Source organism: Lutra lutra, chromosome 6, assembly GCF_902655055.1.
Source record: "Lutra lutra chromosome 6, mLutLut1.2, whole genome shotgun sequence".
NCBI classification, from domain to species: Eukaryota; Metazoa; Chordata; class Mammalia; order Carnivora; family Mustelidae; genus Lutra; species Lutra lutra.
Window position 1 is genome coordinate 77774345 of NC_062283.1, and position 27762 is coordinate 77802106.

Below are 27762 nucleotides of genomic sequence, written 5' to 3' on the forward strand. Positions count from 1 at the left end.
ATGAATGACAGACGCCCCTTTCTCAAAGCTTTCTCTCCTCCACGAAAGCACGGAGCCGTCCCGGAGCAACGGGTCTCCGGCTCGACCGCGACCCACCCGCCGCCCGCCTGGCGGTCCCCGCGGCTCCGGGCCGGGCGAGCCCACACCGCGTAGCGCGCGCTCGGTCCGCTCAGCTCCGGCCCTCGCGGAGGCACCTTGGCGTAGCCTGTTCCAGCTGCGCAACACGCGGGAAGAGCCGCTAGAAACACGTTCTGAAAGCACTTCTGTCGTTTTCACAAGCCACGTTGTCCAATGCTCTAAAACTGGACACGAATTCGTGCTTTAGAAAACCAAACTGAGTTTCCCAAGCGCCACTTTTTTCACGTTCGGAATTATTAACTCTACCGCGGCGACTGCACACACCAAGGGGAGTGGAGAATCGCCATCCTCTGCAGAGTCCAAGCCCGAAGAACTCGAACTTGAAAAACTACTAAAATTGGGTCCTGAAAATACCTGCATCATGGGTCTAGTCTTTCCTGCCTCCAGAACGGACACAACTGCGGCTCACGGTCCACTCGGCGGAGTTTACTATCCACAGCCCCCGTGGCCAAATGGAAATAACTGATTTCGAGCAAAGCGAACGTCACAGGGTAGCCGACCTCAGACCCTCGACGGCCGGCGGTTAGGTACCTGGTCGGGGAAACTCACGTCCTTATCTGTCCACAGCCCAGAGGCCGCGAAGCAGCCTCGGCAGTTGCCAGGGAGAAAAGCAACTTTGATTTAAGGGTTTCAAAAACCCCAGAGGGCAAACGTGACCCTCAGGGTCAGCCAGTCAGCACTTTTGGTCCAGACAGGGGACAGCCGAGTGGGGCGGTTCGGTTAAGCCACGGCGCCTCCCAACGTCACTACACGCTCGCTCACACTGAGCCACGCGCTTGGGGTTATTCTTTAAACACAGAGCAGCAACTTCACCGCCAGACTGGGGGCTGGGGGTGAGGAGGAGGGCCGAAACCCGAGGTCGGGAGCCCGCCCCTCTAGGCCCTCCCCCGCCGCGCCCGCGCCCGCGCCCGCGCCCACGTCCGCGTGCTGCCCTAGCGGAGTTATCAACCTCGCGCTCACGCTCGCCGCTGCCTCTCCCGCCCGCGCGCAGCTCCCGGACGCGAGGTGCGCGGCAGCGTTCCCACGCCTCGGCAGGAGGCTCACCGCGAGCATGGGCGAGCGCGGCCCCGCCCCTCCTCCCCAGCCAATCGCGGGCCACGGCGACCCCAAGGAGGCGGAACCCGGCGGGGCGGTGGGGGCCTAGGCGCGGGAGGCGGGCGAGGTAGCCCCGCCCGCGCGGAGGGGCGTGGCCGGCGCCCGTTCTTGCGGCCGATCCCGGCTGCGGCGTGGGAAAGAGCCGCGAGGAGCAGACCGCGTCGCCGCGGCAGCCGCGCCTTCCCGGGCCCAGAAAGGGAGGGAGGAAGGGAGGAGGCCGGCCGGGAGGGCGCTGCGCCCCGCTCCCCGTCGGCGGCTCGGGCTGGGCAGTGCCCCGCGCCGTCTTCCCCGCGATGAAGCGCCCTTGCGAGGAGACGACCTCCGAGAGCGACATGGACGAGACCATCGACGTGGGGAGCGAGAACAATTACTCGGGGTGAGCGCGGGCTCGACGGGAACTGCCCGGCGCCCGAGGCGTCGGGGAGCTTTGTGCGCGAGCTGCTCCTTGGAAATCCCGAGGCTTCCCTCCGCGGCGTCCTAACGGAGCCGGGAAAGTTTTGCCCGGGAAACTTGGAGCGGTGGGCGCTCACGGAGCGTGTAGTTGGGGTGGGGCGGGGGGTTGTCGGTTTTCACACCAGGGGTGGGGCGGAGAGGAGAGGGGACGCGACTGAAGCACAGCGCAGGAGTTGGCGAGGGAGGGTCCCCGGCTGTCAGCGTTGGGCGCGCGGACAGGCGGACGTAGGCGACGGGCGACGCCCCCGCCACGGAAACTGTGGCAGCACTTTCTGGATGGGCCAGCTGAAGAGAGAAACAGATTGATATTATTTATTTTTCAGGAGACTAAAAAGATGACTTGTCTTTTGTAGAAATTAAAGCAATTTGTAATCTTAAGGCTACGTAGGTTGAGCTTTCCAGGTTGACTGTGTGAGTGGGCGGACGGGATGGTGAGTGACAGACGTAAGGATCTTTTCGGACCTAGATCATCTCTTTGACTGCTTGTTCTTAAGCCTGGAAAGGATCGGGGTCGTGATCACAGAAGCCAGACCTCCACTTTCCAGGGACAGAGGGAGATTACCAGGCATTTTAATGCCAAGGCGGGTCAAATGATAATCGCTTCTAATTGGCATCCCCACAAGCTCCTTAATTATTTATCTGCAGCTGTCACTCAAAGAGCAAAATTCTTCCTACCTTTGGAAAACTGGTTTTCTTGCCACGTCGTTATTCTAATAAGTACACACCGAAGCGTAAAATCAGCAACGGCAGAGATATTTACATGAAACGCTGTTCGCGAATTATCTTTTAATTATTAAAGTGTGCGTCATCTTTAAAAATGAGATCTGAAAAACAGAGGAAGTCATGTGAAAGTCGAAACCAGTTGGGACGGGGTGGGACTGAGGGGGACAGTTAACTCAGAAATAAGATCCAGAAGTGCGAGGTGAGGTAATAAGAACCTGGTGTGTGCAACAGTCTTAAAATGAAAGAGAACAAATAACAGGAACCTGGAGAATTTGAGAACATAAAGAAGCATGGAATCCATGAATTATGAAGAGAAACATGTACAAACTAGAACGGATGACAAAAGCTGTAAGTGACAAAATAATGATTTGATTGCACTTTCAATGTAAAATATCTTTTCATTAGTAAACTCAAGATGGATTGCAGCTTCTAGAGGTTTAAGTTTAGGCTGAAGACTAGGAAGTACCTACAGTTTTAGTTTCAAAGTAAAACATTTACCTAGTACTTGATCTCATTTTAATTTCCCTATCAGTGGCATATTTAATTGGGGCATTCTTTTGGAAGATTTGTATATAAAACGTAACATTTGTAATTTTTTTTTCCTGTTGTGAGATATGACTGAAGTTTTGAAATAGTAAGATAACTTCTGTTTATTTTGAAGATTGCATCTAGGGACAACAGTTTGACATGTGACGACTGTCTATCTGTTTGATAGTGGTGCTAAACATGGCCTTTATTTCAAAATAGCTTCGCTTTGTTTAGTGTATCTGACCAGAGGTTGGAGGGAGGATGCTATTAGAGAATTAGTTTATTTTTAAGAAATTTTTATGAGTGGAGCTAGAAAGTACTAATAACTGACTTCTCACTCTGACTGGTCGTAAGTTTTTCACTGCAAGACTTTAAAGTTTAGGGATGTTTTTGCAAGTGGATTTGGTGTCTGGATGACTTGTTGAAAAAGCAGGGAGGGCATGATTCTTACCTGAAAAAAGATATAAGGACTGAAAACAAAGTATGTTAAAAGTTAAGAATTAAGAATAAAATAACCCAGACCTGAACTGTGCAATCACTCAATGTTTAATGGGTGCCATGAAGTACCCAGAAGAAACCATTGTTATGTTAATGCAGCACCTGACATACCGTTCTTATTTCATAGGCAAAGTACTAGCTCTGTGATTAGATCCAATTCCCCAACAACAACATCTCAGATTATGGCAAGAAAGAAAAGGAGAGGGGTATGTGATTTTTTTTTCTTTTTATTTCATGTAATCCAGCCTAATGTGTAACAGTTGTATTCTTCCATTAAAAGTAATTTTATCATTTGTGTATTCATAAACTTTTGTTGTTGTGTTGCTTCCTTTGGGATAGATAATAGAGAAAAGGCGTCGAGATCGGATAAATAACAGTTTATCTGAGTTGAGACGACTGGTGCCAACTGCTTTTGAAAAACAAGTAAGCTACCCTTACCCCTGACTACCCCACCAAAAGCCTCAAAAAATCTGATTCTCTCATCTGGGAATGTGGGTTCTTGTTAAAGCTCATTAAAATAATGGTGTATGTGCCCTGATCTGGCACAGAGCAGCTATTTCAATAAAATGCTTTGTTGTGGCAAAACTATTAAAAACATAATCCATCATGAAGTTGAAAAACATTTCCATTCTTCAGCTTATTTTTCCCTTAAGGGTAAAAGTGTTCATGCTTTCTCTGTTCTTTCTATGAAGACCAGTAGTGGTTTTGTTTAAAACTGAGCTGTATGTCGTGCTCTTTTAAAAAATATATCATGTGAAATTTCATTTTTGTGTCAAACAGTTAAATAAAAAGTGCTTTTTATTTTAAAAATAACCAAAGTCCAGGAAGTAACATCTCTACCTCTATTTCCTAAATGATAATACTAATAAAATCTTTTTACCAAATCACTTGGTTTCATTTTTAGTGCCTGGATTAATAGAATAGCATTCTAGTTGTGGCATCTTTTTGGAAGTTTGGTAAAAATAGAACTAGACATAAATTTCCTTTTTCAGAACTCAGGGTATTCCTTTACCCCCCCCCAAAAAAAAAGATTTTGCACACTTAGAAAAGGGAGAAGCCAAATGTTTAAATTTTCCTTTGTCATTTGGAAAAGTTTTATATCTCTTGCCGCAATGGCTAATGACAAATTTCTAAGAGCATCTTTCAAAGAATATGACACCGTATGCTATTGAAAATGCTTTGAATTTAATTAAAATAGGGTATAAGGCAGCAGTTGTTTGTTTATTTCATCTTGTTGTTTGCTTCATGAACCACAAACACAGCAAGCCCTACAAAGCCCTTGGAAATTATCCAGAAACTGTTATTTTGCTATTTATCATTTTCACTGAAACTGCTGTACATTTTCATGGATATATTTAAAATTGACAGAAGTACAAGATGTAATATGCTCTTGATTGTACATTTTTGAGAGAAAACAAGATACCTATACGCTGAAGCTGTCTTTGGTAAGCTAAATGTAATGTGGAAATTGTAGTTTTGATAAGTAACATTTTCAATGACAATAGGCTGAAAATGAAAAATACCAGTAATCGGCATTTTCATTTTGAGTACTGAAATGTCTGCAGTTATGAAGAACAGTCAGTTTGGTGATTTCCCCCCCTCCCCCTTAGTTTTTGGGTTTTTTTTTCTTAAATGTCGACTTAAAACAAACCTTAAAAGCAAACCTCAGTTGTTTGGCAGTTAGTTACCATAAACACAGGCTTTCCCATTTGCCAAGCTTGGCTACCAACCCTAGTGAGCTGGCCCTGTCACAGTATGATTAGAAGAGTGTTCTTTCTAGCAGTTTAAATAACTGGCACTCTCACCATGTAGAGGGTGCTGATAATTTTCACAAAACAAGTAGAGCATACGAACCTGAAAAAAACTTGAGTTTCCTTTTCAAAAAGACATATTGGTTTAATTATTCAGCTTTTCCAGGAAATTAGAAGCCACCCACAGTTCTCTGAGGCAGTTCAAGGTGGCACATTTTTATTTCAGTTGGTTTCCAGAGGTTGCCTTATTTTAAAAAGAAGGACATATAAATATATTTCCAAAATATCTTATTAAGAACTATTGTAAAGGGTTCAAACCAATAATAAATAAATGGGTGCCGTTTATTGCCATTAAGCATTTCTCATGCTTACTAGATGGGTAGTAAATTATGCTTTCTTGTTTACGATTTTGGAATTCACAGTGACACCTGCTGGTAATTTTTGGAAAAAAAACAAAAACAAAAACAACTTAAAAGTCTCCCCTTTTTTTTGTTTTGTTTTGTTTTGTTTCTGCTTACCAGGAGTGTGTCTTAAAGACTTATTAGAACTTTTTATTTTTGAAAAATCTAATTTTCTAAGATTCTGTCTCCTTATCCTTCAGAGTGGGATTTAACTGATCTAGTACTGTGGCATTATAGAAGTTAAGACTACAGGATGTCCCCTAGTGAAATACAAGGTAGAGATTGGATGCAAGGTTTGAGATTTTTACAGTTATAATTGTTGTAGTGGAGTGATTTTAGGAGTATAATTATTCTTAGGATTAAAAAATTGTTATGCCTTTTATTCTTTAAAAGATAAATTGGCAAATATCTGTCATTAAGTATGCAACACAGTCATTATTGTTTACATGTAAAGTTTGCAAAGAACTCAGATGTTTCTGTGAAAAAAATTAAACTTAGAATCTTCTAATGAAAAGGAAAATTGAAAATCCAGCATGCAATATTCCAAATCCATTTCCATAGAACTTCTAAGACTTTATTGTTTGTTTATGCAGGGATCTGCAAAGTTGGAGAAAGCCGAAATATTGCAAATGACAGTAGATCATTTGAAGATGCTTCAGGCTACTGGGGGTAAAGGTAAGTAGGTGGCTTCATTTTTACCCCCTTTCCACCTCTCACTTCTCTTTTTCCCTCTAAGATTATAGGAAAGTCATAGTTGAACAGTTCTTTAACAAGCTGAGATAGGAGGTCCTAGATTAAAGCTGTGGAAATCAATGCTAATGGCAGGATTGAACTCGTGGGAAAGAACTTCTGGAACAAAAGAAGCACTTGACCCTGGGCTTGTGTTTGCTTTCATAATACTGTGGGAGTAAAGCTTCATTCACAGCAGCCTGGTCAGAGATTTGTTTGGGACCTCAGGAGCACATGCTGGAGTCTGTACAGAAAGACAAAATAAACACACAAACATCCAAACATAAACAGGAGGTTAAAGACAATCTTTTTCTCTTCTCCTTTCCCTTCCCTTGAACCCCCCCACCCCCCACGATTAAATCAAGACTGGGTCTCAACATAAGGCAGCCATTCCAAAGGAATTGACTTGAGGATTATTTTCACTATTTTCAGATTTTGGTTGGTCTTGGGTTTAGACAAGACAGAACATTTGAAGTATAGGTAGTGAATGTCTGTACTGAAAACTATTAATGGAGCACAGTCATTCCTGCAGACAGCAAACAGGAACAGGTACACTGGGCCCAGTGCCCGGGAGAGATGTCTTCTGTACTGGATAGTGATTTAGGGCAGAATCATCCAGAGGTCAGAGATGGGCCCTCATGTCACATTAAAAATGAAACAAGATGGGATCAGGAGGGAGACAAATCATAAGAGACTCTTAATCTCACTAACTGAGGGTTGCTGTTGGGGGGGTTGGTGAGAGGTAGGGCTAGGGTAGCTGGGTTATGGACACTGGGGAGGCTATGTGCTATGGTGAATGCTGTGAATTTTCTAAGACTGATGATTCACAGACCTGTACCCCTGAAGCAAATAATACATTATATGTTAATAAAAAAAAATAGACTTGAGATCCTGAAAGCTGTAATATCCATTCAGATTTCATGATCCCTCTTCTACTCAGACTTGATTTTGCCCTTTTGTATCTTTTTCATCCTTCAAGCAGGCCTTTTGCTATTCACCTTCACCAAGAGTGTTTTGTTAAGTAATATATTTGACAGGTGGGTAGGGAGAGGCCACCACCACGAGGGGCTAAGTGCTGCCCTTCACCCTGGCGGCTTCTCTGCTCAGCATTAGCCTTTCATTACAACATAGTATCACAGTTTGTCCTAGATCAGAGCAGGGGCAAGGCATTGGAGGTAAATAGCCGTTTACTAATTGCAATGGAAGTACTGAAGTATTTAACTCCAGTTTGGCCATACTGTCGAGGACCTGTGGAACATCAGTCCTGGCCTTCACTGTCCTTTACCTGTATCAGGTATGGTGGTGGGGGGGTGGTGATCACTGTAAAGAGAAGCCCCCATGGTTTGACTTAACCTCAGTTGCACCCTCTGTAGAAACCATCCTGAATGGGTATGGAATTGTGATTTCTAATCATTAAAATGTAGCCCTCAGCATAGGATGCAAAAACTTTTACATAATAGAGAAGAGAACTGGATGAAATCGTAGAAACCAGTGATCCAGGCCAGCTTGGCCATTGCCTCGCCTTTAACCCAAGACAGAAGTGCTCTGTTGTGCTGTGAGGACTACACTAGCATTCTGAGCTCTAAAGCCCCTCCTGCCCCATGATTTTGATTCTGCACCTGCCACCTCAGGATAATAGGAGACAGACTGAGCTGGTGATGGTGCAGAACAGCAGTTTGATTGCTCTGCCTCTCTTGGTGGTGTTCAGCACAGGCTGAGAATTCTTATCTGGGTTTCAAATATTTGGCATGAGCTAAACTTCTAAAGAGTAATATTGTTCTTACGCCTTATTATAAAAACTAGTTCCATTCTTGGTTGCTATTCTTGGCTACCTGAACAGTCCTAAAATTCATCCCAGAATAGTTTATGAACAGACTCTTTGCAAGCAAGAGCCATACAAGTCGCCTGACTGCCAAGTCATTAGAGAGGTCATCCCACAAGAGAAAGTATGGGCCTTGAAGGTGCGGGTGGGCGGCTGGCAATGTGGGCTCACATCATCCAAGACTCACAACTGCTGTGGGGGCCTCACAGTGTAGTGGTGAAGGACAGAGACTCTGCAATTGGGTTGCCTGGTTTCCAAACCTAGCTCTGCCGTATATTAGCTATGTGACCTTGGGTAAACTGCGAACCCCTTTGCCCCAGTTTCCTCATCTGTAAAGGGAGGACAGTGATGGTGTCTACCTCACAAGGTTGTTGGGAGTTTATTCACCTAAAGCCACACAGCAGTGATGGCACAGAGAAGCAATATGGACCCAAGTACTTTCATTATTGGCCCGAGATTATTCCTAGGGGACAGCTGCTCATCGTCATTTCCCTCTGCGTTCAGCAATAGAATAGGAATTACACAATATATATTCCTTAGTACACAACAGAGAACTTAGCCATATATAACAACATACAACTGGCAAACCACATATTTCAATCACTCTTTGCCCACTCATGAAAATTCTTGGAAGCCCCTGGGGTTCCAGTTCTGTTGGTCCGTTCTTTATAGTCTGTCTCGGTATTGCAATGGCCTCTGGAGAGAATTTAGTAGAGTAACCTACATTTCTAGATCCCTGTGTATTTCTGGACTCTGTCTCCTGTTGATTACATCCCTCCTTCTCATGAAAATTAGAAGCCTACAAAGCCGAACAAAGAACCCTGAGGGTTCTCATGTGAAATCTTTCTATGGAGGCGTCTTCAGGAAGAGCTTTCCCTCTTAATCCCAGGGACTTTGTTGCTATCTAAACTGAAGTCCTGGAATGATACCTATTTTTGTTGCTGATCTTCCATATTTCATGATATTCTCTTACATCAGATTTGTGCTGTCATTGTTAACTGTTTTAATGGTATATATTTTTACCCCATGTGTCTTTTGGGGACTTTCAAGTTTCTGCTGATATTCTACCTTTAGGAATTTGAATATTGTGACTTCTATTTTCCAAAGTGCTTTGATGATACAGTAAGACGGTTTGCTTTTTAGATGACAAATGAAACAGGTAATACTTTGATCTGCAGAAATGTAAAAAAGATAGTGTAGTAAATGCTTTAGGTAAAAATAACTTTGAATGTAATACTTCTCATTTATGTGTGCCCATATCCCAAAACCGAGTAAAGTTTTAATTTGAAAATTGCTTAAAAAAAAAAAAAAAGTTGTAAATGAAAATCTGAAAAGGATACATTTGTACACATTAGAGGTCACACATTCGAAGTGGTGACATTTCCCCAAATATCTGATTAAACATTCTACCCTAAATTTGCACTGATAATAATGATACATTACTATTTTTTATCTAATTATTTTATTTGGATAAAAAGTGATTCTCATATATGTGACTCTGCTCCAGCCATTTTTAATGGTTGTAACCTTGGAGGGTGGTAGGGGGGCGTGCATGTATAGATACTGAAAAATTAATACACATTTTTTTCTTGAGTGAATGCCAGGGAAATAAATGTAAGCTAACCAGTGAAGGAGATATATCTTTGAATTTCAGGAAAGCAAGGAGTTATAATAATCTCATATCAGTAAAGCAGACTTCTATTGCCTGATAGAAAAATAAGATCTTCAAATTAGTAACCCCCAAATTAAAAAAAAATCTTTTGTTTCATCAAATTTTTTTCATATAATTTGCTAAAAAAAAGAACACCAAGTCAGGAAGCATATATGAATTTATTAAGAAATTCTAGCACATTTTTAAAGAAAGTCCTCAAGCTGCTAACATGCATTTTGTATCTCTGTTACAAGTGCCAAGAGTGAGGATGTTTCAGATAAACCCCTTAATCTCCATCGCATGTGACAGAGACAGAGAGACTGAAACTCTGTACTACGGTGAAAAAGTTTACTAGGGAATTTCACTGCCACAGTACAGAAGGAGAGGACCCCCCCCCTTATTTTTTTTAATTAAAGTATTGGAAACACAGTCGTTCTTAATTCCCCCCCCCCCCACGGAGATATTTGGTTGCAAGAACCACCATAGTGTAATAGCATTGCTAGTGTTGTCACACATGTGAATTGCAAAGTTAATTTCTCCAACAAAAATTACAACCAGAAATAACTGGCAGCATTTTCAGAAAGGGCGCCATTCTCCTTGAAACTTCGGAAGGACCGAGGGGAGCACAGTTGGTGGTTCCTTCATAGTCCCCTTACCGTTTTCTCTTGCTCTCCCTCTCCCACCCGCTTTGCTCCATCCCCCTCTCAGGCTACTTTGACGCGCATGCTCTGGCCATGGACTTCATGAGCATTGGCTTCCGGGAGTGCCTGACAGAAGTGGCGCGGTACCTGAGCTCCGTGGAGGGCCTGGACTCCTCCGACCCCCTGCGGGTGCGACTGGTCTCTCATCTCAGCACGTGTGCCTCGCAGCGGGAGGCGGCGGCTATGACGTCCTCTCTGGCCCACCACCACCACCCCCTGCACCCGCACCACTGGGCGGCAGCCTTCCACCACCTCCCCGCGGCCCTGCTCCAACCCAACGGACTCCACGCCTCCGAGTCCTCGCCCTGTCGCCTCTCCACCGCTTCGGAAGTGCCTCCTGCCCACGGCTCCGCCCTGCTCACGGCTACGTTCGCCCACGCCGACTCTGCCCTTCGGATGCCATCCACGGGCAGCGTTGCCCCCTGCGTGCCACCTCTCTCCACCTCCCTCTTGTCCCTGTCCGCCACTGTCCACGCGGCCGCGGCTGCAGCCACCGCCGCGGCGCACAGCTTCCCTCTGTCTTTCGCGGGGGCCTTCCCCATGCTCCCACCTAACGCAGCTGCGGCTGTGGCAGCCGCCACAGCCATCAGCCCGCCCTTAACCGTGGCAGCCACGTCCAGTCCGCCGCAGACAAGCGGTGCATCAAACAGTAAACCTTACCGACCCTGGGGGACAGAAGTGGGAGCTTTTTGAGTTTTCATTGGACTTTTTGCAATAGTAACTGAATGTCCTTCATTTCAGAGTCAGCTTAAACCTCTGCACCCTGAAAGTAGCCATACAGATGTCTACAGATCCACAAAGGAACAATAAAGCTATTTGAGACACAAACCTCCCAAGTGGAAATGTGGTATTATCTTTTTTCTCGTGTTTTGTTTAAGGCAGCTTGGTAACTGACATCAGCAACTTTTGAAACCTTCACACTTGTTTTCATTTAGAAGTTTCCTGAAAATATATGGACTATATCATCCAGCCGTGCATCAGTATGTCTGAATTGGGGGGAAAAACAAAAACAAAACAACAAAAAAAAACCTGACTGGATTCTCTTGAAACTAAATGGAAAAAAAATACTCGTGTTTCATAAGTGCCTGAGCTAGTAAAGTTTTCTTCTGAATATATAACATTGCACAAGTAAAGAAGAGTGTAGAGGTTAGGTTAAGAAAGGGAAGGAACAGAAGTCTTGCATTAGGTTGCAGACATTTTAATAAGGTGCCAGAGAAGAGTACTCTATTGAAACCAACAGGTTTTTCTTGGCCAAAAGGATTGCTGAAAATAATTTTCAAGTTGAAAGACCTAGTTTTATCTTAGTTTGCTTCTTTGTTCAGACTTGCCTGCCAAGTGGTGACATTTAGCAATGCATTGGTATAAGCAATTATTCCATCAGTGCTCAGATTAACAACCATTTCTGCCCTGCCTGCAAGCCCCCAGGCACTTTTTTTCATGGTTCAAAATATGGTGCTTCTTTATGTAAACAATGCATTTATAGAAAGAGTGCACCTAAAAGCAGTTGCCTACCATGTGCCCACCAGAAGCTATTTGATTCATGCCAACTTGAAAATTCTCCAGTTTGTAAAAGTTTAGGTTAATTTATTGTTTCATTTAGACTATTTTTACATATTTATCCTCTTCATTTTGTCTTGATAATGTGTAATATCTATTCTTGTCACCCTTTGGGAAAAGTTGCATTTCTGGAGGTGATGAGACAGAGAGCGTTGGGAAGAGAAAAGCCACGATTTTTAAATGCTCTTTGTCAAGCTCATGATTGCATTTGATCCCAAATCAAGATGAATGTATGCAGTGGGATGTACAGAAATTATTTTTGTTCATGCCTAGACTAGTGCTACATAATGGTGTTTTTCTTTTTTTTTTTTTTTTTTTGGTTTGTTTAATGACAACATAATCTCTTAATACATTGAAATTGAGCACATGAGATTTTATGTTTGAAAGATAAAGACACAGCATGTATTCTTATGCACTTCATTTCTCTGCTGTGTGGAGGGAGCAATAAACATGAGAATGTTAAACATTATGCAAAATTATACTTTTTAAATACTTGTTTTAAAATTATTGTACCCAGTCTTTTTTTCATTACTTTGTAACCTTTTTCTATGCAAAAGTCTACATATCACTAATTAAATTAAGTCCTTTTTGACTATTTTCATGTGGATGAGTTGCTTTGCAGAATGGAAAGTTGACATGAATTTCAATCAAGGCCTTCCTTCACTAAGAGTTTAAACGGTGGCTTTTCTTTTTCTCTTTCAGAGTCATTTAATATAATTCACAGCTTGCCTGAAAATATCATTTATCTGAGCTTGTAAATCGATTAGGCATAGGCAGGTATGACATTATTGGGAGACAGAAAGTGATTTCCTCTCCCTTTTATTCTTAACCATGGTTCTTGGAAGAGTGCAAATACAAGAACTCCAGATAATAGTAAACTGAACCTAGGATAATAAGCTAGAATGTGTCATACGTTTTGTAACTCAGAAACGTTTATAGAGGGTTTTTAAAACATCATATGCATACGTGATAAGCATATACATGCTTCCTGATGATAAATCCTCCGTACCTACCTCAATGAAACTCTTTTGATGCTGTAAAAATTATGCACATATCTCTCCTTCAATGAAGCCTAGAAGAGATTATTTCAGTACCTGAAGTTATTGGGCCAAACATAAGAAAAGAATTAAAAAAAGAATGTTTTTATTCATATCAATTATGCTCACAGTTAAAGAGTGCAAGTTTTCCTACATTATTTTAGTTTTGAAAAATTAATTATATAGTTCTAATTTTTGTCTGTAAGTGGGAAAAAAATAAGCAAAACCAGATCACTTTGTTCCTCCTGTCTGTAAGTTCTGTGGTCATTGTATCTTCAATTAGCTCTGATGGAATTAGGTAGTAAATAAGAAAATGAATTTAGTAGTATTTGAAGTTTGCTTTTTAATCATGGTTTGTGGACAATACGCATAGAATAATTCTTATTTTAAGATCAAATGCTGATTCTGTGCCTGTTGTAATGTCAGCATTCAAAGAATTTCTTTCCTTTTTTGGAATTAAACTATTTTTGAGATCAGGAATTTTTATTTTTAATTTTGATTAAATATTTTAAGATAGATCCTCTTCCTCCTTTCCTCCCTTTCTTGTCCTTTTTGTTTTTTCCTTATATTTTTTCCTTCCCAGTTACATATGAGTTGTTATTTTTCCAATTAAATGATTAAAATATTTGCCAAACAACTTGCCCATAGTTGCTAAGGGTTGTCATAGTTCCTAAAGATAATTGTTGTCTATAATTTTGGTCATGCGAAGTTAATTGTTTCTTGATAAATGTTTCACATCATCAGCTATTAACATCACATTTCACTGTTAAAAAAACAAAATGCGACTAAGTAAATTTAAAGATCAAATTGGCTTTATTTGACAATTCATGAATTGGGCAGCATCCCATCTAGCAAATAGAAAGGAGCGGAAGAAGCCATACAAAATGGAAGGCTTTTATAGGCAAAGGGGGCTGAAAAAGGAAGTTGGTAACAAAGAGTGGATTGTTTCAGGCAAGGTCACCTTCCTTTGGGGGAGGGGAGTGCTCTGTCACACAGATGACCTCACTGTTACTGATTGGTTAATTCCAGATTGGCTAAAGGTCACTGGTTGAAAGTCGCTGCAATTTGGTTAGATATTAAGTCTTGGTTTGCTGATGTGGAGCTTGCACAAGTGACTCCATTTTGGCCTGTTGTTTCTTTTTAACAACTGTTCCCATCTCTGGTCCAATGTTTTGTGAAAGTGGTATCCCACCCTTAGGTGTGGTTAATTTTCATGTTTGTTTCCAAAATAGAAAAAAAAAATCAGTTTTTATGATCCAAGGGGAAAAGAACTTTTAAAGTTTAATTTATTGGTGGCTTTTATTTATGCCAAAGTTAGTCCTAAAACTAACTCAAGGGATTTGGGTAAGATAAAAGGAAAGAAGTGACATTTTTAGAAATTTGTTTTTCCCCAAATGTTAAAAGCTATATGCATGCCTAATGTTAAAAAAAAAAAATTAACACAATTTAGCTGATACAAACAAACTTTAATACTTTATGAAGCGGTCTTCTTTTGGAAAACTACAAAATGGGACAGAAGGCAGAGAGATTTTATAGGATAAAGCAATAAAGAACAAGGAAGAGAAAAATGGAAAATATCTGATTGGCAGGGTTATGCAATCAACCTTGCTTAGAGTGAGAAGGCTCAGAGTTGACTTGGCATTGGGGTATTGGCTAACTGGATATCCTGCATTTCTGCTCAAGGGGAACATTTACAGAGACTCAAAAGTTATATAAAGTTCCATTTGCTGATGGAGCACCTGGGCAGTAGTGGCTTCATCCTGGGCCTGGAAATGTATTTCAATGCCCATTAAAACACAGTTCTGTATTTCACATCAGTGAGCCAGAAGGTCTTTATTGAATACTATGCCCAGCATTGTGTGTACATGTTAACTTGCCAGTGACATGTGGTCCATGCACATGTGCTTCTACAGGCTAACAGTGAAAGGTATGGCTGTCATTCTAGCTCTTTACAAGGACCCTCCAAAGAAGAAGGTGCCAAGAGAGTGAGGCAAGGGGTTTCTGAGAACTAGTTGGAGAGGCTTGTTGGTCTCTTTGGGATCTTTTGCTCTTATAAATATGATAATCTTATCATTTGAACAAATCTGAGGCACTTTTAAAGTAAATCAAAACATAAAAAAGGCCAAATATTAACTAGAGTGGTGGCTCTAATGATCCACATGTACATATGTATCATAAATCTTAATGAAGCGTTTTGGATCATCTTTGTAGAATCAACTTGTTCCTTTTCCAATCATTACATGAATTCAAAGTAAGAGTGATCACCTTAAGTCATCATCAAAAAGTAATTTCTGTAAGTGTAAGATTCCAACAGTTGCAAGATAAACTATTGGGTAAAGGTCAGTTTTGTTTTGTTTTGTTTTTTTTAAGATTTTATTTATTTGACAGACAGAGATCACAAGTAGGCAGAGAGGCAGACAGAGAGAGAGAGGAAGGGAAGCAGGCTCCCTGCTGAGCAGAGAGCCCGATTCGGGGCTTGATCCCAGGACCCTGGGATCATGACCTGAGCTGAAGGCAGCGGCTTTAACCCACTGAGCCACCCAGGCGCCCCTAAAGGTCAGTTTTTAAGGAAAAGAGCCACCACAAAAGAACATTACCCATTGATCATAAGACATCCCAATTTCCAGAGTGTAAAAATGAAAAAAAAAAAGTGGGGGGTACATCTTGAATCTGAGGGAATACTGTAGTATAATAACATACTTCAGTGCAAATTTTAAAAATCCATGGCTATGGGGTATCTGGGCGGCTCAGTCTGTTAAGTGTCTGCCTTCAGCCCGGGTCATGATCCTGAGGTCCTGGGATGGAGCCCCATGTCAGGCTGGCTCGCTGCTCAGGAAGGAGCCTGCTTCTTCCTTACACTGCCTGCAGCTTCCCCAGCTTGTGTTCTCTCTGTCAAATAAATACATAAAATCTTTTTTTAAAAATCCATGGCTAGAGATATACCGAGATTAAGACGTGGCTGACTTAGTTTACTTTAAAAATATCTCATCAGGATGGGGTCCTAGTCAAATTGTGAATCTGGATTGATTTTGTAAGTTTTTGTTTTTTTTTAAGATTATATGTGTTTGACAGACAGAGATCACAAGTAGGCAGAGAGGAAGGCAGAGAGAGAGAGAGGAAGGGAAGCAGGCTCCCCAGTGAGCAGAGAGCCTGATCGGGGCTCAATCCCAGGACCCCGGAATCATGACCTGAGCTGAAGGCAGAGGCTCTAATCCACTGAGCCACCCAGGCACCCCGATTTTGAAAGCTTAATGACCTAAAGATAGATATATTTTTGAAGCTTTTTATATTTTTATCACCCAATGGGACTATTCCCAGCTCTGCATTTTACTAAAGAATGGAGTTTGACTTCCCCTTGTAATTCTTTTAAGATCTAAGCAATAACTGAGGTTGTGAATATTTCAGCAACTAAAACAAAGCACTGCAGTAAATATGACATCATAAACTGTGACTATAGCTCAAATTCTTTGGAAGGATGTCTTTGAACTCAGATGGGAGAATTTAAAAAGAAAAAAAGCCCCTTGGCTTACATCGACAGTCTTGTATGTGGGACCAGAGGCATTTGAGAAATGGTTCCCTAGGTACCAGGTAGTACATTCTCCCATCCTTTCAGCTTCAAAGGAATAGACAGGAATGGGTTTGGTGAGGGAACTGGGTCCTCTTAGAATGGAGAAACATTACATACCTAAGTCATAGATCTAATAAAACATGTTAATACTAACTACAAATATTGTTCAGTTGTTCTCTGTGCTAAATTCTATGCTTATGTGTTTAAAATTTGGTGTCTCATTTAATAAGCTATCCTATGGAATGAATATATTATTGTAACTGTCTTATGGAATGTATATATTATTATATTTGCTTCACATATTAGGAATTGGAGAGTAAGAGGTTAATTGCCCAAGGTCATACCTAGCAGTTTGAGCTATGACTCAACCCAGGCCTGTCTGATTCTTCAACCCATACCTTTGAACCTTTAGGCAATGGCTTTTGACACTGCTTTTTCAGACTCAAGAATATTTCAACAGGCCTGGAATCACTTTGAATTATTGACAAGAGTAAATCTCTCTATCATATTAGCATAAAAATGTCTACCATCTTACCCTTTTAATATATGAAAGGGTTTTTAAAAAAGAATAACTCCACTTTATTCCAGCATAGAGCATAAAAGGAAATAGTTTTGGCAGTTTTCTCATTTTAGCTTTCAAGCAGGTCATACCTACCTTACCTTAATCAGTGAGCCTCAGTAATGGTTACTAATTTATCTCATTCAAGGTGGTTGGCAAAAGTAGAGCAAAATAGTGAACTATTAAGACAAGGTGTCTGGGGGCTCCTGGCTGGCTCAATCGGAAGATCATGCAACTTTTGATCTTGGGGTTGTGAGTTTGAGTCCCACTTCAGGTGTAGAGATTAATTAAATAAATAAAACTTAAATAAATAATAAAATAATAAATAATAAAAACTTGAAAAAAGAGAGAGAGAGAGACAGTGGGGCGCCTGGGTGGCTCAGTGGGTTAAAGCCTCTGCCTTCGGCTCAGGTCATGATCTCAGAGTCCTGGGATAGAGCCCCACATCGGGCTCTCTGCTCAGCGGGGAGCCTGCTTCCTCCTCTCTCTGTCTCTGCCTGCCTCTCTGCCTACTTGTGATCTCTGTCTGTCAAATGAATAAATAAAATCTTTTTAAAAAGAGAGAGAGAGAGAGAGAGAGATGAGGTATCTGAGAAAATCGAGTTTGAAGAGAAAATACCCCCCCTCCCAGTCTCCCACTGGATGTAAAAAAATAAGAGGTTATGGGTGGGGGATGGGGATGGGATGGGGGAGAATGCTGGATCATTCTGAATACTTATATATTCCGGGTCCATCGTGTCATAAACCAATACTCGTCATTTGGCCTAGAAAGACTTGCCCAGTAACCCATCCACTGTAACAATTCTCGTTATCAGGAAAGAATTTCAAACTAGCCTGAACATTCTGGCCTACTGTTAAGCATGTTTTCCAAATAGCAGTTAACCATTTATATGTGTATACGTTTTTTAAAAGTCTTATAACCAGAGGCATTTTTCTATGCCTCTAAGTTCTTAGTCTTCTAAGAACTGAATATTCTGTTTCCTTGATCTTAGTTGTCATCCTATTAGTCTGTGGGAATGAAGAGATTCATGCATATGAAATGGGTATGCATGTAATAGAATGTCTCATAAGGTTTTTCGTTTTTTGATTTTTGTATTTGTTTTTTTAAGGGATAGACCGAGGCTGAGTATCTTTGACAAATTAACTAAAGTTCCTTGCAGTTAAGTGTGCATTGTAATAGTTTTGTTTTCACCACAGTGATAACAAAGTCACGTTTTCTTATGTGAAAGAAAAAGTATATTGCTAAGAATTGCTGTTATTCATAATGTCTCACTTGTACAAGTGGGGTGATAAATTTTAAATTGCTCATAAACTCCTAAATAACTGAGTATTTTAACTGAGTTAACCTCTCCGTTTTGTGATTATAAGCTATCAAGCTGAATATTATTTACCATACTGTAAAACTCTTGTTTCCTAGATCTTTCATCACTTCTTTTTAAACCTTTCCTTTAATTACAGAGAACATAAAGACTTTTATTTTTTTTTCACCAAAACAATCCAACTAGCACTTTGTGTAGCTGTTTGTGTAGACTTTCTCCCGGGCCAGCAATGGCTGGCCTCTTCCTTGTCCTAGCCAGTCTGCCCCAGTATGCATGCTTTAAATAGGCTTCCCTTGGGGTCTGGCAAGATGACAGAGATGTGCTCACAGTCAGGAGGGCAAAACACAGAGGCACATAGACCAGATTTTACTCTCATCATAATACATTTCTCTGTCACAGTCACACACCACCTCCTGAACAGGAACTAAACCAGCCACTTTTTTTGTCTAGCAAGCACCCATTGCTAGGTTTATTTTATTGTTTTGACAGCTTTCTGTCAGAAAGATAAGCATAGCACAGTACAAGTGTGGGTGTGGTAGCATCATCAAGCCCACAGTCTGGTGACCCTCAGATGAGGGTACGGCCAAGGTTGGTAAGCAAGCATTGCCTCTGATGACAAACATCATTTACTCCTATCATAAGGAGGCTTGAAGGGCCACTGTGCCCCCTTTCAAGGTTCAGTAAGCACCCCCACCCCATAGATATCCTTAACTCCATCCCAGCTGAATCATTAAGCGGGGTTAAGACAAATGTATTGCACTGAAGGAACAGATTCAAACACCAAGTGCCTCCTGACCATGACCATCATAAGAACGGGTCGCAGCAATAAACCGATGAATTATCTGTCTGGCGTTGACCAGTTCTCAACAACAGAGAACACAGTTCCTTTGATGTGAACCATCAAACCATAAGCTTGCCCAAGAGCAGGAGCTATAGACAAAACAACACAGGAGCAATAACTCAACCTAAATGCATTTAGCCACTTTTCCAAACGACAAGGTCTGGCAAGCAGCTTCCTTGCTCTGGGTATCAGAAGCTTGAGATGAAAGGAGAAACAATGTTCACCATTGTTTGTCATCAGGATATGATGTAGCGAGAAAAGTGATGGAAGCTGTTTGTCCAATTGTTCCTTTAAAATATATAGCTTAGGAGTTAAAATTCTGCAAGTGTATCCTTGACTGATACAGCAAAAGCATACAAGGAGATGGTTTGCTTAATAGTAGTGCAACTTCCCAGCCATATACAGGAGAGTGCATGTTTAATTCATTAAATCAAGACTATTAAGCAGTTTTGTTTGTTTTAAGATGTGGGAGCTTATTAAAATTCTTGATACTTATTCAACAGATCACTTACAAATAACTTGAAATCTGTATTTGTGATTCTAGTAAAGTTATCTCTATTTTACTTAATATATGTGTCATTTTTTAAATTCCCAACTCTTCAAAGAATATAATAAATAGTATAATAACCAAAAGGACAAGTTCTGAAATCAAACAGATCAAGATATATCTTAAGATGCATTAACAGGGGGCGCCTGGGTGGCTCAGTGGGTTAAAGCCTCTGCCTTTGGCTCATGCGGGGCTCCATCCCAGGACCGGGGCTCCATCCCAGGACCGGGGCTCCATCCCAGGACCCTGGGATCGAGCCCCTGGGATCGAGCCCCGCATAGGGCTCTCTGCTCAGCAGGGGGCCTGCTTCCTCCTCTCTCTCTGCCTGCCTCCCTCCCTACTTGTGATCTCTGTCAAATAAATAAATAAAAATCTTTAAAAAAAAGATGCATTAACAGTGTGAGTTTGAACAAATTACTGAATCTGTGTAAGCTTTGTTTTTTAATTAGCAAAATAGGACTAAAAAAAAAACCTATCTCACAAGAATTTTCTGAGGATTAAGTGAGATAATGTTCATAAGATCTGGTACCTAATACATTATCAATAAATGGTAGTGTAGGTTATCCAAATTTAGTTTATTGAAAATGTCTTAAGATCCAAAATAAGTCTCATTCAGTCCCATTCACACACCTTTATTCAAATTCATACCAAGTTACTTCCTCAATGCCTGTTCTCTTTACATTATTTGCCTGTACATTTTGCTTTATATAAATAAATTTGCAGATTTCCAAAATTTCAGAGTTAGAAGAACATAACCTAGACTGATGCTTCATTTTACAGAAGAAGAAAACTGAGTCCCAACAAAATTAAGATCATCTTTCCCACAGTCCTGTGACACAGATCTCCTGATTTCTAATGCACGGTTCTTTCTGAGACAGCATTACAGTAAACGTTTTCTTTCATATCTTTTATATTTTCGATGCCAAAGCTTTGTATTTTGTTGTGCGTGAGCTGAATAGGTCTATTGGTTGGTTAAGAAATCATGCTTTATGTTTCCCGTCTTCAAAAGCAATGGTTATTAGACTGATTCAAAATAAATACAATGGAGTAATGTCTCTTTAGAAGAAAAATCTTGAATCTAATGAACATGGCTGAGATTGAAATTCTATTACTGTCTCTAAATGATGTCCTTCACCATCAAAAGGCAAATCACGCATACACAGGTGAGCAGAGCTGTGCCCCGTTTTGGCCCCTAAGGCAGAATCTTCCCTTGACATTGACGAAGCTGTGGATTTACCAGTGACAGGTCAAGGGCTTTAGGCCATGCCTCTCTGGCTCTCCTCTGTAGCTCCCCAATGTTCTTTGTACAAAGACAAAATCCTTACCCTCAGGCTGAGAGCCATGGAAGAGCTATCTCCTGCCCACTTTTAAGGTCTCTCCTCACCTTGCCTTACCACCTCTGACTTGCCATCCAGCCATCAAGGCTTTCTTTCAGCCCCTGATAATCTCCTTGCTGTCTCCTGCTACCAGCATTTGCACTTTTTCTTCTACTTAGAAAGGCCTTTTTTCTCCTTTTTACCTAGGTAACTCATCTTCATTTTTCAGATCTCAAAAGATGGATGGCTCTGCGGACATCTCCACCTGATTCAAAACCCTAGTGTGGAATCACGTACGTCTCCTTATGGAATCTGTCAGTTGCAATCCTAATTTGTAAGGATACGATTATTTACTATCTCATCCACTGTGTGAAAAGCAAATGATAATGACTATTTTTTGCTCATAGTAAGTCTCCAGGGCTTCTTTGACTTACGTCTGATACGGAAAGAAACATTAACAAATATTGGCAGACATTGGTTAAATGAATGAATATACAAGTTCATGACTGAATGAGGAATGAAGGAATAAATGTCACAAGCGGGACCTGCGTCCTTGCTGTGTTGGATTTATTTGAATTGCTTACCTCAAACTTTAATCTGATGACACAGAATATATGCAAGTAAAATTAAGCACAACTGATGAAATGAGAAGAAAGAAGGTAAAAGGATAAAAATATCCTCTACTACTCCCTATAAATACAATAAACTCTAGATTTTGACTATACTCGACATTTCCAAAGCACGCGTGTGTTACTTGGATTAAATGTGTCTGAATGAGGGTGCCTGGGTGGCTCAGTGGGTTAAGCCGCTGCCTTTGGCTCAGGTCATGATCTCAGGGTCCTAGGATCGAGGCCCGCATCGGGCTCTCTGCTCAGCAGGGAGCCTGCTTCTCTCTCTCTCTCTGCCTGCCTCTCCATCTACTTGTGATCTCTCTCTGTCAAATAAATAAATAAAATCTTTAAAAAAAATAAATAAATAAATGTGTCTGAATGAGACACATGAGTCTATGATGCCACCTTGTGGTTTATTTTCACATTTGTCACTTACAAAATGCCTAGAACTTCCCTACTTTATAGAAAAGCACCATTATAAACTATGGCTATCTAGAGGAGTGAGATTTTGCTCAACGAAATATTGCGTATTTCAAAATACCCCTGCATGTGTCTTGCCAAATCCTTCCTCCCTCTTTTCTATCAACCAGCAATAACCACTCTCTTGCTTTTCTTTATAGTTTGCCATCTGTTTATATATTTACCCATGAACTCTATTTTTATTTCAGCATTTTAAAACTTCAAATAAAATGGAATCATTCTGTATTCAATTTGCTTTTAAATCATATTTTTATGGATTCATATGTTGATAAGCAGAGCTGTAATCCATTTATTTTCACTACACTGTAGTATTTCATGGAATGACTAAACCACAATATACTTAGACACTCTATTCTTAATGGCCGTTGAGATTGCTTCCACTTTGGGTCTATTATGATGGTGCCGCAGTAAACATTCTATCTCCCGGTGCCCCTGTGCAGGGACTTTCCAGGGATTGAATTGATGGGCACGGGAAACTCCAAGTCTACTAGATAACACCAAACTGTTTCTCAAAGTTATCTTAGCACGCCAGTTTACACTTCCACCATTAGCATGTAAGTGCCGTTGTTCTACATCCTTGTCAACACTTGATATTAAGATTTTTTTTCATTTTTGCCACTTCGATGGGTGTAAACAGAATCTTTTACATTTTAATTTGCATTTCCTAATTACAAAAGAATTTGATACTCTTTTTTAAAAAAAAAATTTACTGGTCACATAGTTTTCTTGAGAGAAGTGTCAGTTCCAGTCTTGCCTCATTCTTTCGTTTTTCCACTCAAGAGTCATTTGTATTGCTCCTATGTGCCAAGTACCAACATCGCCTTGGAGATACAATGAGGAATATGATACAGATGTTGCCCTCATGGAGCTCTTGGCTTACTATCCTGTTAGTGCCTTCAGGGGCCATACTAATTATCGAGACCAAAATACAGCAACAATTTTTGGCCACCAATGATATGATTATCACTTTGCAAGGCAGAAGAAGTATATTTTATGAACTCTGACACCTAGGAATTTATGAAAACATAACTTACACAAAACTATAGCATGTTATATAAACTACAATGTGTTATGTGATATATATTATAAAAATTCATAGCATGTGACAAGCTGGTAAAAAAGCTAATCATGTCAGTTGTAGTTTAAATTTAAAGATTTTATTTATTTATCTGACAGAGAGAGATCATAAGCAGTCAGAGAGACAGAGAGAGAGGAGGAAGCAGGCTCCCTGCTGAGCAGAGAGCCCCATGCGGGGCTCGATCCCAGGATCCTGAGATCATGACCCGAGCTGAAGGCAGTGGCTTAACCCACTGAGCCACCCAGGCGCCCCTCAGTTGTAGTTTAAATTTAAATTGCTTTCCTTTTGTGTAACAAATGTAAAAGTATTATTTTTCTATAGCCTACCTATTAAAGGAAGAATATTAAAAAAAAGAATCATTTTTAAGTCAATAAAATAATAATGATCAAATGGAGATGTGGTAAAGATGATTTTTAAATAAATAAAAATTGTACCAAAGGGAAAAAAAAACACTTTCACAAATCAACATGCTTATCCATAAATGTAAGTACACTGTCTTTGCTGTTGAGCTTGTTTCTTAACTAAAAGTTTTCCACGGTGCCTGGGTGGTGCAGTTGATTAAGCATCTGACTCTTGGTTTCAGCTCAGATCATGATCTCAGGGACTTGGGATTGAGCCTAGCTTTCAGCTGCACCTAGTGCTTGAAATTCTCTCTCCCTCCCCTTCTGCCCCTAACACTCCTGCTGTCTCTCTCTCAAAAATAATAAATAAATAAATAAATAAATAAATAAATGTTTTCCACATGTTTCTATGGAATCTGATAGCCCCCAAAACTATTAGAGTTGACTTTTACTAAATTTTTCGTGCATAGGATTCAATGATAACTTTAAAAGAGAACCTGAAATGTCATATACTTCTGTGTAACACTCCCTATGAGCCATCCTATTTGTAAAATGTGCTCTAAAGAAGATGCCAGTGTGCCACCAGAAAATTTGTTGTAGTGTGAGCAATCTTAAAGAATATCAGATTTAGGATGGGCAAATCGGGTTGGAATCCTGGTTTCCCCACATACTTTGATTTCAAATAGGTTAAATAATGTTTCTGAGTGTGTGTTTCCCAAACTACAAAACAAGGATAATTGTTGTATGAATTGATTTGATTATTGTAGATAAAGGGCTTAGTTCAGTGCTCAGAATCTGAAAGAACTCATTAAGTTGTGTATTAAGATTGACTCAGTGTAATTCCTTTTCTACTTCTTCCAGTGGAAATACAGAGCTGTGGTTCGTTAAAAAAAAAAAAAATGGAATTATGAGGGCTGAACATGTAGGTGATTGTTTTCAAGTGAAGTCTTAGCAATCTACTCCTTGATTTAATTGATAAAGTAATCCATTAATTCAGCAGCAACCATATGTCAAGCACTGCACTAGATGCTGATGAAAGTCCTTCCCTTCCTTCCTCCCCACCCTGCTTCCTCTCAGCCATCTTAATATTCAATTATGCATCATTTGATGGTTTTGTGTTTAAAATGAAATAATTTCATATTTGATGATTTTGTGTTTAAAGTGAAATAATTTGACAAGTTCAGAAAAATGTTTTTGGTATGCAGCAAATAACCTTTGTTTTCATCTGTGCTGGTTAATTACTTTCTACTCCTTCATATTTAAGGAAACTCCTCATATGTGGAATATTTCTACAAACAGTCCTTCAGCATTTCCCCCTTTTCCATAAGGACGAAACAGAGCACAATATTCTGGCTCTACAAAGCAGCAACTTTGCGCTGTGTGTATGTAATGTGATATAGTACTGCTGTGTTTAAATGACAATATTATTTAGGAAAAGTGTACTTATTTGACTAAGAATAGCAATTGTATTGGTGAAATACAATAAGGATGACACCAAGACTAAATGAAATAAAACTCCACTAAAAAATTAACCAAGCAGGGAGCCTGTGGCTCAGTGGTCAAGCGTCTACCTTCGGCTCTGATCATGATCCCAGGGTGCTCCCATTGAGCCCCACATGAAGCCCTGAATTGAGCCCCCCATGAGCCCCACATTGAGCCCCATATCAGGCTTCCTGCTCTACCAGAAGCCTGCTTCTCCCTCTCCCACTCCCTGTTCTTGTGTTCCTTCTCTCTCTAGGTGTCTCTCTCTCTCTCTCTCTCTGTCAAATAAATAAATAAAATATTTTTAAAAATTAACCATGCAAGAAAAATACCTTTTATTTTTAAATATTTAAATATTTTAAAATACCTATTAGTGGGTACACTGCAATTTCTAGACTCTCTTCTTTAGCTTCTTTAACCCTGACTTGTACTGACTCTTCTTCAGGCTTTCTTAGTTTGTCTTCCTCTAGTGGAAGTCAAGCCTGCAAACCTTCCCTCTTTATGCTGCACTCAATCTCTTAGAAAGCATTTCTACTTGGACAAATTCACTTGGATGACCTCTTCAAACCAAATCTTACTGTAACACAGCTTCCTGCTTTACCACGCTCCCAGTCAGCACCCTTTCCAAATTAGTGACCATATTCAAAACCTTAAACATGTTTTCCTTTGACTTTCTACACAACTGTGATGGGCAGTTTTATTTGCCCCTTTATGTGCTGGGTGGGGATCAAGGCTCTCCTCGCTCTACTTCCGTCCATTTTTGTTTTAATTATGTACAGAGGACCTAGTCAACCCCGGGTTGGAGTGCTTGCTTTATCTTCAGTGTTTTGCTTCTCCTTCCACAGAGTTCTTGTACTCTGGTTTCGTTAAGGAGACATTAACTGGAACAGGGAGTGTCCCCCATTCCCCCACTCACCACTCTCCTCACTGTCTTTCTTCTTCACGCACCTTCCTCTCCATCCAGGCCTCCCCTTCAGGTCTCACAATACCTCCACCTTTCACTTTGTTCCCTTCCAACCCTCCAGTCCCTATTTAGGTAAAGCGTCTCACCAGGTGCTCCAGCAGGTGGAACCCAATATTTACATTCTCTTCTGTGCCAACAACCCCGCGGACGCGTTGAGGAACAGGGATAGAACCTGCTGCTGTATCTGGGCGGAAATGAAGGCGTGTTAAATCTTAGATTAAGTAACATTTAAAACCAATTCAACTTTTATGATCGAACAAAATGAATATGATTTAAAAAAACAACTTTTATGATAGAATAAAATGAATATGATTTTTTAGGAACAACAAAACCGCTAATAACAACTCCTAGTACTTGCAAAATACAATTTCCCTGACCGGGAATCGAACCCGGGCCGCGGCGGTGAGAGCGCCGAATCCTAACCACTAGACCACCAGGGAAGTTAACACAGCCTGTTCTTGAAGTGTATTTGTCACTTTAAAAATCTCTACGTCAACCAGACCAGTAAAAAGAGAGCTTTTTCGCTCTAAGCCCCACCCACTCCGTTCCCATTTTGGGCCGCGGCCTTCTAAACGGATGCAAATTTTGCGCGCTCCCAGCCCTGCACCGAGGTGGCTCCCGGGGGTGGGGGGAACTGAACCCTCCAAGTCCGACTGCCCTGCTAGAAAAGACTAATTACACAATTCATGCTAATTATATAACATAAATATCTATACCAATACAAATGTTAGAGTACTGCGGGAAGCTTGTCACTTGCTTTGTTATTTTTTTTTAATCATCTAGCTGCTCTTTCTAAATCTAACCTCTGCTCTTTCTGACCTTCCATCCCGCGCAGACGTTAAGTCCCACTAAACCTTGTGCTAAATCTGAAGGTAGACTGTCACCGGCGGAGAGCATTTCGCGTAGTAGAGCTGGGTGTGACACCGCTATCGTGATGATTACTTACTAAGTACCAGGCTAACGAAGCTGAGAGCTGCGGGAGACGTGCCTAGAGCACTGCGGAGAGCATCTGCACCCGGATCCGAGGAAACCCTTCCGAAACACTGCGTTTCCATCATCCCCATATTTTTTAAGTGTTATTACCCGGGCAATTGCTTCACGGCTCAGCGTTCTGTGCGAGACACGGCCAGGAAATGATGCAATTACCAGAGGAGTAAAACAAAACAAAACAGAACAAAACAACAACAACAACAAAACAACCAGCCTTACGGCCCAGCCTCGACTCAGAAACCCTCATAACACAGGAGCAGAAGACAACAGGATGTAACTCCACTTTGAAGTGCCAACCGTTCCAGTTGAACAAATGTAACCCAAGAGACCCAGCTCCGCTGCAACATGGAAGGAGGCTTAAGTGAAGTAGATAGAAATTCACAATGAACTTGCTCACAACCTCTGGCGCCACGATGAGTTCCCGCTGTCATCCACCATCGTAGAATTTAGGTGAGCCTCTGTTTGAATATTGTTTCTTGTTTTCAGGCAACCCTGAGATGGTTTGGATTATTGATAAAATATGTCTAAAATGTTTAATAATATGCAAGGGGGGTGCTGGGTGGCTCAGTCCGTTAAGCGTCT

At 41.0% G+C, this 27762-nt stretch overlaps 2 protein-coding genes, 2 long non-coding RNA genes and 1 other non-coding gene across 8 annotated transcripts in view; 2 read left to right on the forward strand and 3 right to left on the reverse strand.

Moving 5' to 3' along the window:
* The window catches only part of LOC125101844 (uncharacterized), a 147807-nt gene extending 147184 nt beyond the window's left edge, over positions 1–623 (reverse strand). For both annotated transcript variants that reach the window (XR_007127954.1, XR_007127955.1), the window contains exon 1: positions 493–623. This is a non-coding gene — a long non-coding RNA (uncharacterized LOC125101844). The remainder of the gene's footprint in view (positions 1–492) is intronic.
* HEY2 (hes related family bHLH transcription factor with YRPW motif 2) lies at positions 582–12639 on the forward strand. Of its 3 annotated transcripts, none has more exons than XM_047732353.1 (5): positions 582–672; positions 3563–3641; positions 3775–3858; positions 6181–6262; positions 10498–12639. In XM_047732353.1, the coding sequence occupies exons 2-5, from the start codon at positions 3618–3620 to the stop codon at positions 11181–11183; spliced, it is 876 nt and encodes a 291-aa protein (XP_047588309.1). In that variant the 5' UTR covers positions 582–672; positions 3563–3617; the 3' UTR covers positions 11184–12639. The 3 variants fall into 3 exon arrangements, with proteins under 3 accessions (XP_047588309.1, XP_047588307.1, XP_047588308.1); XM_047732351.1 differs by lacking the exon at positions 582–672 and adding an exon at positions 1097–1609; XM_047732352.1 differs by lacking the exon at positions 582–672 and adding an exon at positions 1637–2757.
* LOC125101846 (uncharacterized) lies at positions 6140–27304 on the reverse strand. Its single transcript, XR_007127956.1, has 3 exons — positions 27133–27304; positions 26143–26374; positions 6140–6560 (listed from the first exon to the last, which is right to left on the reverse strand). It is a non-coding gene; the product is annotated as an uncharacterized LOC125101846 (long non-coding RNA).
* On the reverse strand, positions 26559–26630 carry TRNAE-CUC (transfer RNA glutamic acid (anticodon CUC)). Its single transcript has one exon. It is a non-coding gene; the product is annotated as a tRNA-Glu (tRNA).
* The window catches only part of NCOA7 (nuclear receptor coactivator 7), a 162641-nt gene continuing 162167 nt past the window's right edge, over positions 27289–27762 (forward strand). The window contains exon 1 of the mRNA XM_047732344.1: positions 27289–27630. The gene's annotated coding sequence lies outside the window, so the exon portion shown is untranslated. The remainder of the gene's footprint in view (positions 27631–27762) is intronic.